At 39.3% G+C, this 16,401-nt stretch overlaps 3 protein-coding genes across 5 annotated transcripts in view; 1 reads left to right on the top strand and 2 right to left on the bottom strand.

The window, feature by feature from the left end:
• Nucleotides 1–2,652, bottom strand: part of tnfrsf1a (tumor necrosis factor receptor superfamily, member 1a) — a 7,823-nt gene extending 5,171 nt beyond the window's left edge. For both annotated transcript variants that reach the window (XM_076108943.1, XM_076108944.1), the window contains exons 1-4: nt 2,493–2,652; nt 450–547; nt 240–348; nt 1–101 (exon numbers count right to left, since the gene is read on the bottom strand). The exon at nt 1–101 is cut by the window's left edge and continues 25 nt beyond it. In XM_076108943.1, coding sequence (XP_075965058.1) covers nt 1–101; nt 240–348; nt 450–521 — 282 coding nt within the window. In that variant the 5' untranslated portion in view covers nt 522–547; nt 2,493–2,652. The remainder of the gene's footprint in view (nt 102–239; nt 349–449; nt 548–2,492) is intronic.
• A 608-nt stretch (nt 2,653–3,260) lies between these two features.
• Nucleotides 3,261–10,649, top strand: LOC142969212 (uncharacterized). Of its 2 annotated transcripts, none has more exons than XM_076108947.1 (7): nt 3,261–3,324; nt 6,208–6,349; nt 6,430–6,555; nt 8,367–8,546; nt 9,720–9,773; nt 9,861–9,965; nt 10,085–10,649. In XM_076108947.1, exons 2-7 carry the CDS (start codon nt 6,208–6,210, stop codon nt 10,183–10,185), a joined length of 708 nt encoding a protein of 235 aa, XP_075965062.1. In that variant the 5' UTR covers nt 3,261–3,324; the 3' UTR covers nt 10,186–10,649. The 2 variants fall into 2 exon arrangements, with proteins under 2 accessions (XP_075965062.1, XP_075965061.1); XM_076108946.1 differs by lacking the exon at nt 3,261–3,324 and adding an exon at nt 3,331–5,840.
• Nucleotides 10,416–15,585, bottom strand: LOC142969211 (uncharacterized). Its single transcript, XM_076108945.1, has 10 exons — nt 15,356–15,585; nt 14,844–15,161; nt 14,421–14,531; nt 14,106–14,249; nt 12,781–12,877; nt 12,609–12,667; nt 11,945–12,061; nt 11,690–11,712; nt 11,502–11,607; nt 10,416–11,280 (listed from the first exon to the last, which is right to left on the bottom strand). The coding sequence occupies exons 2-10, from the start codon at nt 14,863–14,865 to the stop codon at nt 11,009–11,011; spliced, it is 951 nt and encodes a 316-aa protein (XP_075965060.1). The 5' UTR covers nt 14,866–15,161; nt 15,356–15,585; the 3' UTR covers nt 10,416–11,008.
• Between the last annotated feature and the right edge of the window lie 816 nt (nt 15,586–16,401).

Genomic DNA, 16,401 nt, shown 5'->3' with positions numbered 1-16,401 from the left:
GTTGGGGAAGAAGTTAATCTGGTCCGAGTATTGTTTCTCAGGACAGGGTGAGCAGGTGCTCCTCAGACCCGTTGTATTACAATTTTTTACAAGCCTAGTACCTGGAAGACATGAACGTCACATGTAAACACAGTGACTTTGCAGAATGGATTTAATAGTAGTAGAAGGAGTCCGCCTGTGCAATATCTAAAACAAATGAGCATGCAACTGTGACTCATGTGCTGAAGGTCGCACAGTACCTGGAGAGCATTTGATGCAACAGATTCCCTCTTCAGAGAGATAGTCCCCATATGGACACTTCTGCTCCTCTGGAGGTTCTGACAATGTCAGAGTGGGGATGAGCATGCACTGCAACACAGAACATACGATGGATGTATAGAGAAAAGCTTTTTGTCCGTCACAAGGAAGTTTTTCATGTATTTACTGAGTCACTTTAAGTTTTTTCTCACCATGAGGAGGAGCAGTATTGTGCCTATAGGGTTTTTTTTGTCCCATCTTCTTCTGTGGCCAGCTCCCTCCATTCTCTTACAGGTTTAAGTCAATCCATCTGAGGACACATGTAAGGAAAACAATCTTTAAAACAACTCTAACAGCCAATGAAATAGCGATACAACTCACAGGTATAGCGTGTTCCATTACTGAGTCCATCTTTTGCTGAATGACGGATAGACAACAGGCTCTGTGCCCACACACTACTCATTAAAACAAATAATTCAATGACTTGAATTCCCTTAAATGTACAATGAGATCAAGATGAACTCATCTTTCTTAATGTCATAGGTAAAAAAAAAAAAAACTAAAGGTTAGCTAGGGCTGTCGTCGAAATCCTTAGTCGATTAACATGCACGCGATTTTCTCGACTAATTAATAAGTTGATTTAGTCGACAGATCTGTAAAGCTGAGTGTCTCCACGAAGAATCACACAAAAGCAACACTTTCAATCTTGAAAATAAAACCTAAATACAATTGTCCAGATAACCTGTTATTGGCACACAATGATGACAACAGGGCCTCAAGTTTCAGTTTATAATGTGCGTTAGTGGTGCACATTCACATTTACTGTTTTAAATATTGTTATTATTACAAATGAATACAAACCAGTGAACCTGGGTCGGTCTGGGCCCTGGGGCCAGTTAGTGATCCAGCCTGAAAACAGCTTTATGTCTGACTAAAGTTGGACCGAGTCTGACAATGAGAGCCTTCTTTGGCCTTTATTCAGGCGCTGACTCAGCTCATATAAGAACAGACAAGTTTTCTCTATTTATTTCCATCCATCAGTAAATAATGTTTTCTGGTGTGTAAATAGAATCCTTATATGCATAATTTACGTGGTTGAAAATATTAAATCTACCCAAACTTAACTAAATAACTCCTGACCCATAACTGATTACCCTAATGGGTCAATTCACCCACATTAGAAAAGATGGATGGTAAATGGACTTGTACTTTTATAGCTCTTTTCTAGTCTTCTGACCACTCGAAGCTCTTTAACACTACATGTCATTCACCCACTCACACACTGATGGCAGGGGGCTGCCATGCAAGGTGCCACACCACAGGGGTGCAATTAGGAAGACACATGGACTAGCGGAGCTGTGAATAGAACCACCGATCATCTGATTGAAGGACAACCCTGCTCTACCACAGAGCCACAGTCCATGCATGTGTTTTGGTATCTAACCTGCAGTTAGTTTTAGATTCACCTGCTGAGGTTTTGAGTCATCCACCTCTGAGATCACTATAAAATGGAGGTCATGGAAAATATATTTGAGGTGTTTGAGGTGTTGATTATTAGTCAGGAGCATCAACACAGGAACTACTATAAATAGTTTATAAACAGTAGAACTTTTAGAAGTGGTTTTCTCAACATGTAAGCTGATAAAACAAAACCATCTGAAAGGTCGTATAGATGTGAGCATTCATTTCATATCTGGATCAAAAGTAAAAGCCACATACCAAACATCATATCATATAACGCATTTGAAAACAAAAGCTCTGATTTTTTTCATTTTTATTGAAAGTAAATCGTCATTTTAAAAATGTTAAATGAATGGATTCTCCTCAGCTAGAAATAAGCGTTGAAAGTTATTAAACGGGATTTTAAAAAAACACGTTAGGCTATTTTATTGAATATACATGCCTACAATAGTTCGTGGTGAAATAAAGAACGAATGGTCTACAGCCAATTTAAAAAACGACTGTTGCATACTTTGTGCCACTTGTTAGGCAGCTTCGCTCCTCACTTCCCTGCCGCAGTGGGACGCCGACATTTCACTTTAATAAACTTTAACACCTTCAAAACTCAACCCGACGACTTACGTGTGTACATACAACGTTGACGTACTGTATCAACTTAATCTACACTCAATCTTTTACTGTTTTTCTTGCTTGTGTCGTTGGTTTCGGTTCAGCTGGAGACCACACAACGCCCACCACAGTCCGATGGCTCCTTCCCACAGACTGACATGCAGAGTTATTTTACCGTCACTTACCTGCACAACCACCGTCACAACGAGGGGTCTCTCTTTTACTTCAGATCCACACATCGACACCAATGTCCATTTAATTTAACACAACGATGTTTGTTTATTTTTTAATCGACGGAAGAGCGACCGCTGCCCCTCTCGACTGAGCACGAGCGAGTGGGGGCGGACTCAAGCGGGAAACAGCCGCGTCACGAGGCCATTTCAAGGAATTGTGAGTTTGGCAAGACATCTCAGGGCACAAAAACACACTTAACCCGTTAGCTGATCAGCGCAGACGTGCACGCCTATAAGTCTACAGGTGACTCACTGTCAGATGATTGCCAACCAAAATACAGACGATATGTAGTTATTCCTAGCATTTGGTGCCATTTGAGTCACCACTACATAATACGGTATATTGTGTGTAAAGATGGCCTTATAATTCTTTCTAAAAGCTTGTCTTGCATGGTTAACCCCCCTCTGCCATAAAACAAAATGATATGTACGCAGGAATAATTTAATTGAAAATAATTACTCCAATTTTAGCACAAGTAGGCTAAACTGCCATGTCCCCAATCATGTTTGGTCAAATTAAGATACAGATATAAGTTATATAAATCAAACAAATTCCAAATTTTTCCTCATTGTTGTATAGCTATATTTATAATATTCCTCATCAAATGTTATTTTTTGTTATTAATGCGCTTTTAATGCTTAAAATCTATGTTTTGTCCCTGAGTTGACTGTCCCCCCTGTTACTACGATGCAAATCTCCCTGCACACGCCCCCTGGCATTTCCTCAAGTCATGTGACTAAGGAAGTAGCACTTTTTGTGGGAAAATAATCTACAAGTAGCAGAGTAAGTATCACTCTTTAATAAACCTTTTTAATCAATGTTTTAGAATGCTTGAATGATGTTGTAAACCATTACATATCCACCCTGTTATGCTTATTGAAAGTGGAAACCAATCATTTTTGGTAATTTTGAAAATAAGGTTAATAAATGTACAAAAAATCTTCCTCTGTTGTCACTAAGTGCTAGCTTGTTTTTCATCTCATGAGTAGTAATGGCTACCTTTAGCATAAAATGTCCTTTTTTTCAAATTAAAGCTTGTTTGTAAATACTGTTCTTTCAGATGAAATATAAAAATCATGGAAAATTAAAAAGTTTTTGATGGAAGTAAACCTGGCTGAAATGGCACCGAATAGTAGGAATGACCCATGTAGGTGCATGGCAGCCCACACATCTATGACATATCCTAATGAATGCTTAACTGCCTTAAATTGGTTAAGAAGATGTTAAATAAGAGGAAGAAATACATTGATCTTATTCAATTAATTTAGCATGTTGACCTTAAATACACCCTTGATCGTTTTTTTTAACATCATCTTAATATCGTGAAAAATTCAGATACCTGTACATACTTTTTGCCGTTAAAACTAATAATTACTAAAGTTAAAGTTGAAAGTTCAGTCTTTCCTCTAGAGCAAGTAAACAAACAACATGAATTACTAATGAATAGGTCTTTTCTTTTCTTAAAAATCCCCAATTGTTAAGGCCTAAATGAATCACTTTAAACCAGTGAATTTTAAGAAATGGCATTTTAAATCATTGTTTGTAGTAGAAACTATGATATTAAGAGTATAGAATAAAGGTTCATAGGGACTATTCCCCATTCATTGTAGGGCCATTCCCGTATAAAGTAAGTGCAGAGTAAGTATAAGTAGTTTCACTGTAATTACTGGCACCATAATTGGAGTATGCTGGTAATTTAGTCAGCGGGCCAGCAGAGTGTATGCTCATGTGACTTTGCTGTTACAGTAGTCGACATGTAAGAGCTCAGTCAGCAGAGCAAGACAAGTGCTTCCTCAGAAAAACCACATCCTTCCTTTTTAGTGAGCAAAAATGTGTACTCTTCCTCTTCTGTCTCTCTCTGGCTGACTTATGCACATAAACTGTGGCACATATGATATACAGACACTTCAAGTCTTTTCTTACATGCACATGCAAACACTCACACTGATGAGTTTCATACAGCCAGTGAGGACAGATCTGAGTCTGCATGTGGATTTTGTGTTTCACGATTTCTTTCTTGTTTATTCTCTGTTTACTTCATCACAACACACCTCAACGTGTTCCTGGCAAGTTCTGATCAAAGAGAGTAATCCTTTCGGTCAAGCAGACTAATACTGAAACCTCGAGATAATCATGACCAGGTTTGGTCTAAGTCACCTCCGAGTAATTTTAATGCTCAGTCATCTCTCTTCCAGTCATCCCTGTAATTGTAGTGTTTCAGAGGCAGCCCCTTCACGGTGCTGCCTCCTCACCCTGAGGCCCTGTTTCACAGTTGACAGGAGGTCACGTGTTGTGAGAAGAGCATAACAGGACAGCTGAATGTTAGAGCGTGCCGAGATGAAGAAAGGCTGCCACTCAGTGTCTAATTCAGTTTGAGATTAGGATCTTTCTGAAGTGGAGAAAAATGAACAAAAACGAGACACTGGTGGTGAACAAAAATAATTGTTTGGGAAAGATCTTCACACATATGCAGATTAGCTGGTCATCACCAATCAACTAATGACACCAAAAGTTCTCACACTTAAAAATGTTTATTCGAGAATAGAAGACTTCCCCAAACACTCATTGCTGACCGCAGCATTTTACTCTCATCTCAGTGGACAGATAATCATCTCAGCTACCACACAGAAAGTATACACGCAGGCAATGCAGTTTAGAGTAATTCAAACAGCAATAAACAGCAATAGGTTACATGTCAATCTCAAGGCAGACATGATAAGATGACTCATGTTACTTTTGGTATTTGGTATTTTGATAGAGATCTCTTTTTATTGCTCACTCCTGTGTGTCATAACGTTGCAGAGCAGCTCATCAGAATAATGTAGTTTCTTGGTATAATGTTTATCCCCTCAACAGCTTTCTGTAAGAGCAACTGGATGGCTTGGAGTCAAATAAGTGGTGTATTATATACTCAAATGACCTTGTCATTCAATTTTAAGAAAGAGATAAAGAGACGGATGTAAGATATACTTAGAGGGAGGGAGAGAGAGAGAGAGCGAGAGATGGAGAGATTGTTTGCAGCCTAAAGATTGATTTTTGATGAAACGAGAGAGATGGTGCCTGTGCCTGTGGAAAGAAAGTGGAGGCTGGAGGAGCGTATGTTTTTGTGCACAGAGCTAGGGGGTCGCAGTAAAAGTCAAAGACAGGATGAGAGAGAGCGGCAGAGAGATTTCACAGTCAAGATGCTTTCATAATGAGTCATCACTTTACGAATTATCCCCTGACACACTTCTGGTACCCTGTTCAGTCTCCCACTCAGAGGGTCCCAGGTTACATCTTGTCTCACCTTCTCGTCCACGGTAAGTAAAGGCTGTCAGCGAGAGGCTTTCAATCATAGCTGTCAGACAAACCTGTGTTAAAAGCTTTCTGTAATCTCCCTGTAAAGTTAGAAAGCTGTTTGTTTTAGTACAATGCTTATTTTTCTCTATCAGTACTATGTTATCTGAAAAGTGTACGTATAGTTTATTGTGTAGCTTCACTGGCAAATTCTGTGTTTATTATGACGTGTGAATACTTTATAGCGCTACAGACCTTTGTCATTTTATCAAAGATGCATGTTGTTCCACTCAGTGTCTGTTTTGTGAATATATCTGATGAAAGAAATCAATTTTCCTCCACCTCCTCTCTCTGCTCATCCTCATCCTCTTTTTGTTTTCTTCTTCACAGATGCAGCCACTCTCTCGTTTAGTTTTTACTTTCCTGTGCAGTCTCTCTTTCCTCTCTCCTGTGTTTTCCATACACTGCAATAGCACACAATATGCCTGGCCAGTGGACCGAAGAAACTTGTGCTGTAACATGTGCCCACCAGGTACTGTACAATTACTCCTTTTTGTCTTGATAGATTTCATAGTTTTAATGCAAACAGGTTATATCATTGTATTATTCCAGGTGAACATATGGTGCGGCGTTCACCCAGCACTTGTGAAATTGTGTGTCGACCCTGCATTGGTGACCGGTACAGTGATACTTACAACAGGGAGATGAGCTGCGAGGTTTGCGAAAACTGCAATAAACGTAAGTAATTTCACAGCTTTTCTCTTTCTTGGCATGTAAAGTATATATGTGAGACCTGGACTGTGTGAAAATCCTACTTATAGACACACAACTCAAACAGCCTTTGTGACAGAAGTTATATCACTGTAGTTTATCTGATATTATATAATATTCTCAGCCATAGCTCACAGAGACTCAAGGAGGCTTCAAATAGGGGAATTCTTGCTCATACAGGAGATTTGAACCTCTTTTATTTTGACAATCAGCCCCCTGATGATGCATGAAAAACAGAACATTTGAATTAAATATGATTATTGGACTCTCTCATTATCAGACAGGTTGAAGAAGAATGCTAGAAACAGAAACACAGAGCAGTAGATGCCGTGTGTAGTGAAGTGATTAAATATTACTATAGAAATACTGTGAAACATTGTGGTTCCCAGTTGTGTGTCATATGTTTTGAGCATGATATGATGTGAGTTGCGAGATGTGACAAGTCCAGTTAGAACATACAACAGAAGACGGGCTGTTATTAGCTGTTACTCAACTCTGTCTGTGGATCATGATTTCAGAGAAGTTTGCCCATAGACCACACCTGTGAGGGGATTTCCCGTTATGCGTGTCATGGTGGGATACAGTCAGAGAGAGATTAAAAGGAGGAGGGGATTTGGGGGGGGTCTGAGAAACCCTCTGTAAACCAGCTCAGAAGGTTATTAAGGTGGGATTCAACAGCAGTAACAACACGATCAGCAGCACAGCCCACTAATTGTGGTAAAGATAGGAGGTTAAAAAATTTGACTTTTTTTCATGTCGGTGGAATAAAGAGAAAAACACAGAAAAGTGATAAACATCGGAAAGAGCAGCAGACACAAATGTCATATCCTATGTTATTATGCAGGTCTCTGCCCTGCTACAAGTGAGCAAAAACAGCCTGTTGTGCTTATTTTTAAATGTCACTGTGGAAAACACAGAGGGGAGAAAACACAGAAGTGTCAGAAAGTGCATGTGATTCTTTTGACTTGACTTTTACGTGTGCACAGAGATGCTCTCTTTACATATCATAATCAAAGGGTGAGCATATGTCGATCCAATGTTACAATCTGACATTACACTGAAAGGGATGAAGGTGGGTGTTTAAAATGTCAAAAACATCTAATCCTACACATGAAGGGGCTTTATGCCAATTAACGGCCGTGGAAACTAATTCAGGTGGAAATGATTCAACCCACACAAGAACCTCATACACTGCTTTTGCAATACAACGGTATTAATATTTTTTTGGTTATCTTTGGTCTCCATCAGGGTTTGGAAATGCAACAGTTTCAACGGAGGCACCGTTCCACATATTTTAAACCTTTATACAAATGTTTTTTTATGCAGTATAACATTTTCAGTTCTTGAATCCCCTAATTTATGTCATTGTCGGAGTTTTATATCCTATGTTGGACTGGTTATTAAACAAATGGTTTGCTGACTATGGCACCATGGGACTCATAGAAGTGTTTTTGTGAATTGGTGTTGAAGTATGCACTTGAAAGCATTATTCTGAAAGAAAGTCGTCAAAGGTCTTCAAAGTGAAATTCTGCTTTCACTGAGAAATAACAGTTGTGGCCGTCCCTAAAGAACAGGCATCAAAAGTGATATTATAACCGTCTTATGACACAAAACCAAAATCTATGCCTGGCATACCCAGTTTGTGAGTAATTTCTCATTTTCTGATATATGTCATGTTTTACACGCAATCTTTGTGCATACGTGTCACACACGCTAACATACTCAGAATCATGACCGACTTTGATCTTTTAATGACTGTTTTTTTGTTTTTTTTACAGCGAACATGGAGTATAGTTCACCCTGTACCACCACTCATAACGCTGTGTGCAGATGTAAAGCTGACTACAGATGCAAAGACGATTCTTGCAGACAGTGTGTGCCGATACCATCTACCACCACCAAATCCACACTCCCTCCATCCACACTCCCTCCATCCACACTCCCTCCATCCACTACAGGTACCTTTGGCAGACTTTTCTATGCACCGCAACCAACATCACTGTTGGGTCATGTGGTGCACCCATAACCACATTTAACTGTGATGTCAGAGTGTACGGGTTGAACCAATCACCATTAGGAAGCGAAAAAAACAAGATTGTTAGCTGATGTAAAGTTATAACTTGATTTGTTTAGTTTTTGTGTGTTGTGCATTAAATGGAGGATAATATACAGCCAGCCATTGACACAAATCTTATTCTGTGTATCACTGCTGCTATTGCTTGAGGGGTGGTAACGACTGTAATTTAGTGGAAACACATACATTTTAGTAGATTATTTTTAGTTAAAAAACATACAAAAGACTTGTATTTTTCACAAGATGTTGACAGATTAAAGTTAACGCAGGACTCTTGATTATAAACCATACAGTCAATGTTATCAACTAGATATTTTAAAGCTGCACTCGCAAAGGTTTTCCGGTCAAAAGACTACTTGTATGTGAAAGGAGTCGCTTGAAGTGACAAACCCATAGAGTTTGTTTGTTTTTATTGAAGCAAAAGTCTGATTAACCCACTGTATGCTACCTGCTCAGCACTAAAACGCCTACAGACAGAAGTTAGCGACTAGCTAGCTGGTGAACAAAGCGGAGCATTAGCAGCTAAAGAGCCAGATATTTCCCTCGGGAGTTGGTGGAGAACAAAACAGAGCCAAAAGAAACCTAAAGTCACTCCAAATAAATGCTTATGTTGCTCTGTGTCTACTGGATGTGTAAACAGGCAAAAGGATAATATGCAGCAGTCAGAGATACTGTGCAGATTTAAACATTGTAATGATTTCCTCCATTATTATTGTTTCATCATTTGGCGCTCCAGCAGCTCCATAAAAAAGGTGGTCTTTTTTTAATGCACTTTGATTTTTTCAAACAATGATAATAATGTAGATACATTCTTTTACATGGTCTGACCTCAGTTATCTTGTTTCCTCGGCAGTAACCATGGTGTAAGGTCACACACACAAGGTGCCATGAGTTAATTATAAATAGTGTTGTGTGGTTATAAATCCAGACTTCCTGTTAAAAAAAATAGGACCTCAGATGGCTAATCTGCACCACGAATAGTTCAATATTTCCATTGAGCTATTAAATGTGCCTGCACTGAGCTGATACAGGGTTTTTTTAATCTCTTTCCCTCCAGTCTTGAAACCAGAAGCCCTCACTACTCTCTGGACACCTTCTCAACCAATCAGAGGTAAGGTAAAGTTCTGTGTGTGCCAGTTAAAAACAAGGACACTTCTCCAGTGAGGGTTTATCTCAATCTTTCAAAAATGTCTTACAGATGCAGTCTGGTTCCTGGTGATAATTGCCCTCCTGTGTGCAGGAATCACACTTGCTGCTGCAGCAAAAATCAAGCCCTTTATGCGTTGGGTCAAAGCCAAACACGGTTAGTAGGTTATTATTATGAATCAGATAACCTGCCGCAGAGTACAAAAACAGGACTGATTGTGATTATTAACTTGTATTTCAATCAAAAAAACGTGCTCCTACTCTTTTGTTGCTCAGGCTACATTTTGGCCAAAGACCCTCAACCAGTACCACAATGCTCCGAGGACGAAGAAGTATCTACGCCTGTCCAGGAAGTTCTTGGGAAATGTGAAGTGTGAGTTAAAGAGCCTAAACTTGGATGAGCAAGGATTTGACAGGCGACCATTTCGAGCAAAACATCTCCCGTTGCTTTGGACATTAATGACAAATGGGGGCAAAAGTTACGTGGCCCATGCTGACGAATGGAACCACAGAAAACGTTTGTTTCAGGACATGTGAAACGTGACATCTGTGACATTAAGATGATACCAGTGTGTAAAAACACAGATTAAGAATCCGAAAGACAATGAACATACCGAATGTGACACTGTATTTGTCATGCATGAGTTATAAATTGTGCAGTATGTTTCTAAATGCAGGTATGTACTATTGTACACAACATTTAAAGATATTTCACATCTTAACATTTATAGGTGTATATATGAATACAATTTTCAGATAATACATATCAAATGTGAATGTTTTTAACATGCATTTCTACTTAGTTTTCTTTATTCTAAATAAAATTGTGCTGTAATCAAAATGCCTCATTTATGCAAAACATTAAACATTCAGGTCAAATACTTGAAAGCAAAGTGACAGAGCGTATTAAAGAGTATTTACATGATATTTAAAAATAATAACTTACAAAGCAGATCACCCTCCAACTCTTCCCAGAGGTAAAGTTTCTGGTGTGTACTGACTACAAGTTTTCTTGGAACCTGCAGATAAAAATGTCTCTGCAGAGCACTGAGATCCCTTCACAGTTTTGCAAAAGACGAGATGGATCTGCTTCACACTCATCTGCGGTTTCACAGTTTCACAGTTCCTTTAAAAGAATTTGTCTGGGATGAGTCTGGACGTAAGCACCAACACAAATCGTCTAGGGTTTTTTAGGATGCATCATAGCGCCTCCTCTTTGGACATGTGGAAGTCCTTCCCCTGCTCCTGGGAGGGAAAGAAAACGCTGTCAATCTCTTCGCTCCGCTCCTCCTCAGAGAGATGGATACTGGGAGAAGATGTGGGATGAAACACAGGACAGTGTCTCTCGTCTTCTTCTTCATTAATCACTCTTTCAGCTGTCTTCCCATATTCAATTGTCGGTCCAACTTGGCCTGTAAACTGATTGAGCAAGCTAAAGATGACCGTCCCTGGATTGTGGACATGGACTGGACCTACAGGGATAAGAACAAACAAAGAGTGGACTTAAAAGGATGTTTTAATTGACCCGTAGAGGTACATTAAAATATAGTTTACAGTGTAGGACAACTAAGTACAACTCAGACTCATTACAGTAACACAGCTGCATCTTTTACATGTTTGTTTTATTTTCTTTATGACTCCACAAAGTGAGTCAAGTATTTCACACACAAGTCTTCATTTCACTCATCAGTACCCAGATTGGCTGCTGAAAGGAATGGTGGCTGCTGCTTTGCACTGAATGAGTCTTTGGGGAACTGATGAGTTGAGTCGTTTGGCTTGTGAGAAGCATCTGTTCCTCCCTAAAGAAGAACATGTCCATCAGTTTGGTGCAAACAAAAGAGAAATACATGATCGATAGAAGCTTGGAAATGAGTCACTTACCTCATTGCATAACTTTATAATAGCTGGAAAACAACAGATAAATAAATGAATGATAGAAAGTCAGTTTCTTTACACATGTCCACCAATGAGGAATCAACAGGTATTTGATTTATAAAGCAACTAACGCTAATGATACATTTCAGGAAACTGCTTATTGTTTCCCAGAAGTGACGTGATCATAAAGTTCGAGAGGTTCGATTGATTAAACTGAAACACCAGAGACTGAACCTGTCCTGCATGTAAACACCACATTACCTTGCTTGAAACATGTTTCGTCTCTGGGGCGACGGAAGAAGAACAGGATCACAAGGGCCACGCATCCCACGACAACCACTGGACACAAGATGGCCGCCAGCTCATTTTCCGTCTCGTCTAAGAAAAAGAAACAAGTCTTAAGAGTCTACAACCATGCGAGCGTCTCTGTGAGGCGCTGCAGGGCTATTAACTAAATACTATTATGCTCGCAATGACAACGTCAACGTGCTGATGTGAAGCACGTAATATTAACAGGTTCACTAACATAGATTAGGCTGTTAGCGTGGTATTCGGTCATAAACTAATTGGACAAATTATAATGTTTACATGATGATGGTGCTAAATCCAAATTCAGGGATGAACCAGGGATCAGGGATTCCATGGTAAACCAGTTAGGAGATATTTCACTCAAAACGTCAAGTGAGAACCTTCTGGTGGTGCCAAGGAAAAGTAAGGGGATCACCAAAGTCAGTAGGAATCATCCTCTCAGGGTCGTGAATGTCTGTACAACATTTCATCACAATCCATGAGGTATATCAGTCTGGAATGATGACATTGCCATCACTGGAGTCACGCTGCTAGCGTGGCTAAAAATCCATCATTGTGCCTCAAAACTATAGAAATCAATTGAAAATATTGTGCACTCTCCACAAACTCTTCTCACCTTCACCTCCTTTGGCATGTGAGCTATTTCCTGCCGGTGGGTCTGACTGGGGGCCACACCTGTGAGATAAGGGTGAAGTGTTGAATATGTCAGGTATCTCAAATATGTGACCCTATGAACAAAGATGTCAGGTATTAATAATGTACTGTATCTACGGAAATCCATGACATACTTGGGGAAATGGCAGGGTTTGGCGGAAGTGCTGCTATGTCCTGAGGAAGCTGAGGAAGGTGTGTGTTTATCTTTGCCTGAAGTAACAGCGGCTACTTCTGCAGAACAAAAAACAGTTTTTGTTTCAGATTTCAGGGGGAAAACACAGGAACAAACTAAATCTCACTGACATGTCTTGGCAAGGGCAACAGCCCTAATGCAACAAACTGAACAGATATACATCAGAAGGTGTTTGAGTCACAGCATCTACAAAATTTAACATAAGCTAAACAAAATTTAAAAACAACTAGGATGGATGTGAGAGTTTAAAAGGAAAAACGTGCTCCACTGAAGTGAAAGTACCATGTGCAGCTTGAGGCAGAGAATATGTGTGAGATGGGAACATCCTTCCTCATCGTCATCTTCTGTTTTGATGTACTGGTACGTGAGAATTTCTATTTTGGGACTCTTTGTACTTGTACTTCCAAATTACTACATTTCAGTTTTCACTTAGCTGAATAAATTGAGCTGACAGCTGTAGTTACTTTGCAGATTATAATTGTACATTCTTCTTCCATTTGAAATTAGAAAAAACATCACTGTTGTTGTGTAAAAGTCAAATCTTTGTGGCTCCCTGGTGGTCTAAGGGTGAATGCTCAGACCATGAACTGCACTGGTTAACGTCCGGTCAGCGTTGAGACCTTTGTTGCTTGTCATTCTCATCTCTCTCCCCCTCATTCCCTGTCATCGCTCCACTGTCAACTCACATTAAAAGCATAAAATGTCCCACAAAAAAAAGAAAACTTTAAAAAGTCTTATTTGTAAAGCATCAGCTTTTATGCTGCTGTGAAAACAGTCTTTGTTCCTGCCTGATTGAAATGCATTTTTAGACAACATCTAAAAAGTTTTTGGACATCATCTTATATTTCCTATATCTATATTTCTTTGTGAATTTGCAATGTTTCATTATTTCTTATCAGTAACATTGAAGATGTTCATGGCTCTGTGACAGAAATCTTCTATCAAAAATAAATATGTAAATAAAAAAATTACTTTTTATGTTTGAGTAGTAATGGTTTTACAACGTAGTGTCACTATTCTAAGTAAAAGATCTGAATGTATCTGACAGTACTAATCACCTCACTGAGAGTGGAGCCCCCCCAAGCTCAGATCTGAGCCCTTATACATTTTTTATAACTGTCACATGTAAATGACTTATGTATAGCCTTCAGTATCATTATTGGTCATTCTCTCAGTCAGTGAAAACTTCAAAAGTATATTATGTCTGTCATGAGGCCCTCTGCTGGTTGACAGAATTAAAACTCTTCCATTCTGCTCAGTATTTACCAGTCGTGGTCGTCTCTTGAATCTTGACACAGTTCTTGCAGTTTTCAGAGTATGCGACCAGTTCAGTGCACATGAAACCATCCTCACAGACGCACTTCACATCTGTCTTCCTGGTGCAGTTCTGAACCACCTTCAGATGATAATCTGAGACAGGGGGGAACAGAGATGATTTTAGAGGTTTTAATCACATGAGAAGATTAAAGAAATTCCATAAATGCAAAGAGATTATTTTTTTCTGTTTATTACAGAAACCCAAAGGTCACCAGTGATGGATGAAACCGTTAAGTTGGTAGCAATGTGTCATAGTTTCTCTACCTGGTGTGCAGTCTCCGTAGCAGGGATGGCAGACGGGTTCACGGTTCAACTCAGTTGTGTAGAATCCAGCAGGACAGGACTCGCACTCTGTACAAGACTTCCAATACTTACCTGACAGAACAGAAACAAACAAACGAGAAGAACCGGATGAGGCGGAGAGCAGAGAGAGGCTGCTCGCCCAGAGCGCATATCAATGAAGGATGTGGTCATACAGCACAAACTGTGTGCGGCGGGCATAATCTTTCATCAAGACAAACAGAGAGATAGACAGAGAAAGATAGATACTGTATGCCTCAGTGTTTCATAGTTATTTCCAATGAATCGCTGATTCATTCATTAAAAACAGTGAGTCAAAGCTAAATGAGGAATAGACAGAAAAACAGATACAGAAATAGATGACGCTCACATCCGATATCATCTTACCTGCAGGGCACATTTGACACATTTTGTCGCCCACAGTGTACTGATGGGTCCCATCTGTCTGTTAACGCATTAAAACAATTAGATACAAACCTCTATACTCCAGCAAAGTACTGATTCACTTGTTTATTCATGTTTATATATTCGACAGCTATTCTTTTATACACTACTTTCTTTTCTTTTTTTTTTTTTTTTTTTTGACAAACATGTAGGTAGATAAACAGAAAGATGAAAATGAAGGACATTACTTCCAGCGGAAATGTGAGCACCAACTGTGCAGATAACATCAAGACGATCACAAAACATTGCACAAGTCCCATTCTACGGAGAAAAATGTCGAAAATATTAAAACAAATCACTTATATCAACTGATCAGTGACAGAAACACATTAAAAGAGCAAGTTCCGTAAAGTTTGGTGCACCAATAAAATTCCTGTGACAAATAAGCTGATAAGTAAATAAGCTGTGACAATAAAATATCACGAAACATTAACAAACAAAAAAACTGTTTTTACCTTTGATATGGTGCGTCCTTTGTTCTCCTTGTATTGTTTTGTTAACTTCCTCAAGGTGTGACTCTCTCTTTCTTTCTCTCTGTCCTCTCACTCGCTCTACCCATCCTCTGTGTCACTGTTTCCTTACCTGGTGACATCTTCCTGTCCCTCCCGCCTACTGATCTCTACCAGTTAACTGCGGTCCCGTTCACATGTTCAGCTCTCACATGCAGACCCGTCTGCACTCTGACTAACGCTTCTGCATCAAAGCCTCATCACTTTCCGTGCAAACTGTAAAACCTGACAAGTGATGAAGAAGCAGATCATTTTTGATAGCGACTGTTACGATTTCATTTCTGACGACGGTATATTTTCAATCACATCTGAATACATTACTCAGATTTCCTTCACTTTGTAATAGGTGTAATTTTTAGCTGAATCAGTGGAAATATGAATCTCAATTAAAAGGTTAGTTCACACAAAATAAAAAATAGAATTACTGCCCTGCAGATGAATTCCTCTGCTCACCAGTCAAGTTGCAAGTTCCAACCATGTCTGTCCAATATGTCATCACTTCATAAGTTATACTAAGAGTCATTTGTGTGAATATTAGCATATAAATTCTTGAGTTATGGCCAAAACTGTGTTTTATGCCGTCACCTTGACCTCTGACCAGCAAACTGTAGTCAGTTCATCCTCGAGTTGTGCCAATTTGAAAAGATCCCCTCAAGGAGTTACTGAGATATCGCGTTCACGAGAATGAACTTATTCCTTGTGGTATCTATGAAGAGTGGTGGGATATGTATTGAGACCCTGAACTTAAGTAAAAGTATGAATACATGAATAAATGAAGGTTGAATGAAAACATGAATTTTAACTCCCTTTCAAAGTAAAGTCCTGGATTGAAAATCCTACTTGAGTGAGAATTGTTATCAGCTAAATATACATCAAGAAAGTGAAAGTTGGTTGAGGCTTTTTACAACTACTTTATATACAGTTCGATAGTTAAGTCTGGTGGTTCTCAACCTCTGGCTCAGGCCCCATCAAAAGGTCACAGAGTACATCTG

Source organism: Anarhichas minor, unplaced genomic scaffold (genome assembly GCF_050575085.1).
Source record: "Anarhichas minor isolate MPS153535 unplaced genomic scaffold, ASM5057508v1 ptg000041l, whole genome shotgun sequence".
NCBI classification, from domain to species: domain Eukaryota; kingdom Metazoa; phylum Chordata; class Actinopteri; order Perciformes; family Anarhichadidae; genus Anarhichas; species Anarhichas minor.
This window is presented reverse-complemented; position numbering and strand designations above follow the sequence as displayed.

Excerpts from the sequence above, each read along its gene's own strand:
- LOC142969211 (XM_076108945.1), bottom strand. The coding sequence starts at position 14,865 with ATGTGTCAAATGTGCCCTGCAG. Across the intron at positions 12,878-14,105 it reads TCAAGAGACGACCACGACTG|AAGTAGCCGCTGTTACTTCA; the intron begins GTAAATACTGAG and ends TTTGTTCTGCAG. Across the intron at positions 12,062-12,608 it reads ACATGCCAAAGGAGGTGAAG|ACGAGACGGAAAATGAGCTG; the intron begins GTGAGAAGAGTT and ends TCTTTTTCTTAG.
- LOC142969212 (XM_076108947.1), top strand. The coding sequence starts at position 6,208 with ATGCAGCCACTCTCTCGTTTAGTTTTTACTTTCCTGTGCAGTCTCTCT. Across the intron at positions 6,556-8,366 it reads TTGCGAAAACTGCAATAAAC|CGAACATGGAGTATAGTTCA; the intron begins GTAAGTAATTTC and ends TTTTTTTTACAG. Across the intron at positions 8,547-9,719 it reads ACTCCCTCCATCCACTACAG|TCTTGAAACCAGAAGCCCTC; the intron begins GTACCTTTGGCA and ends CTTTCCCTCCAG.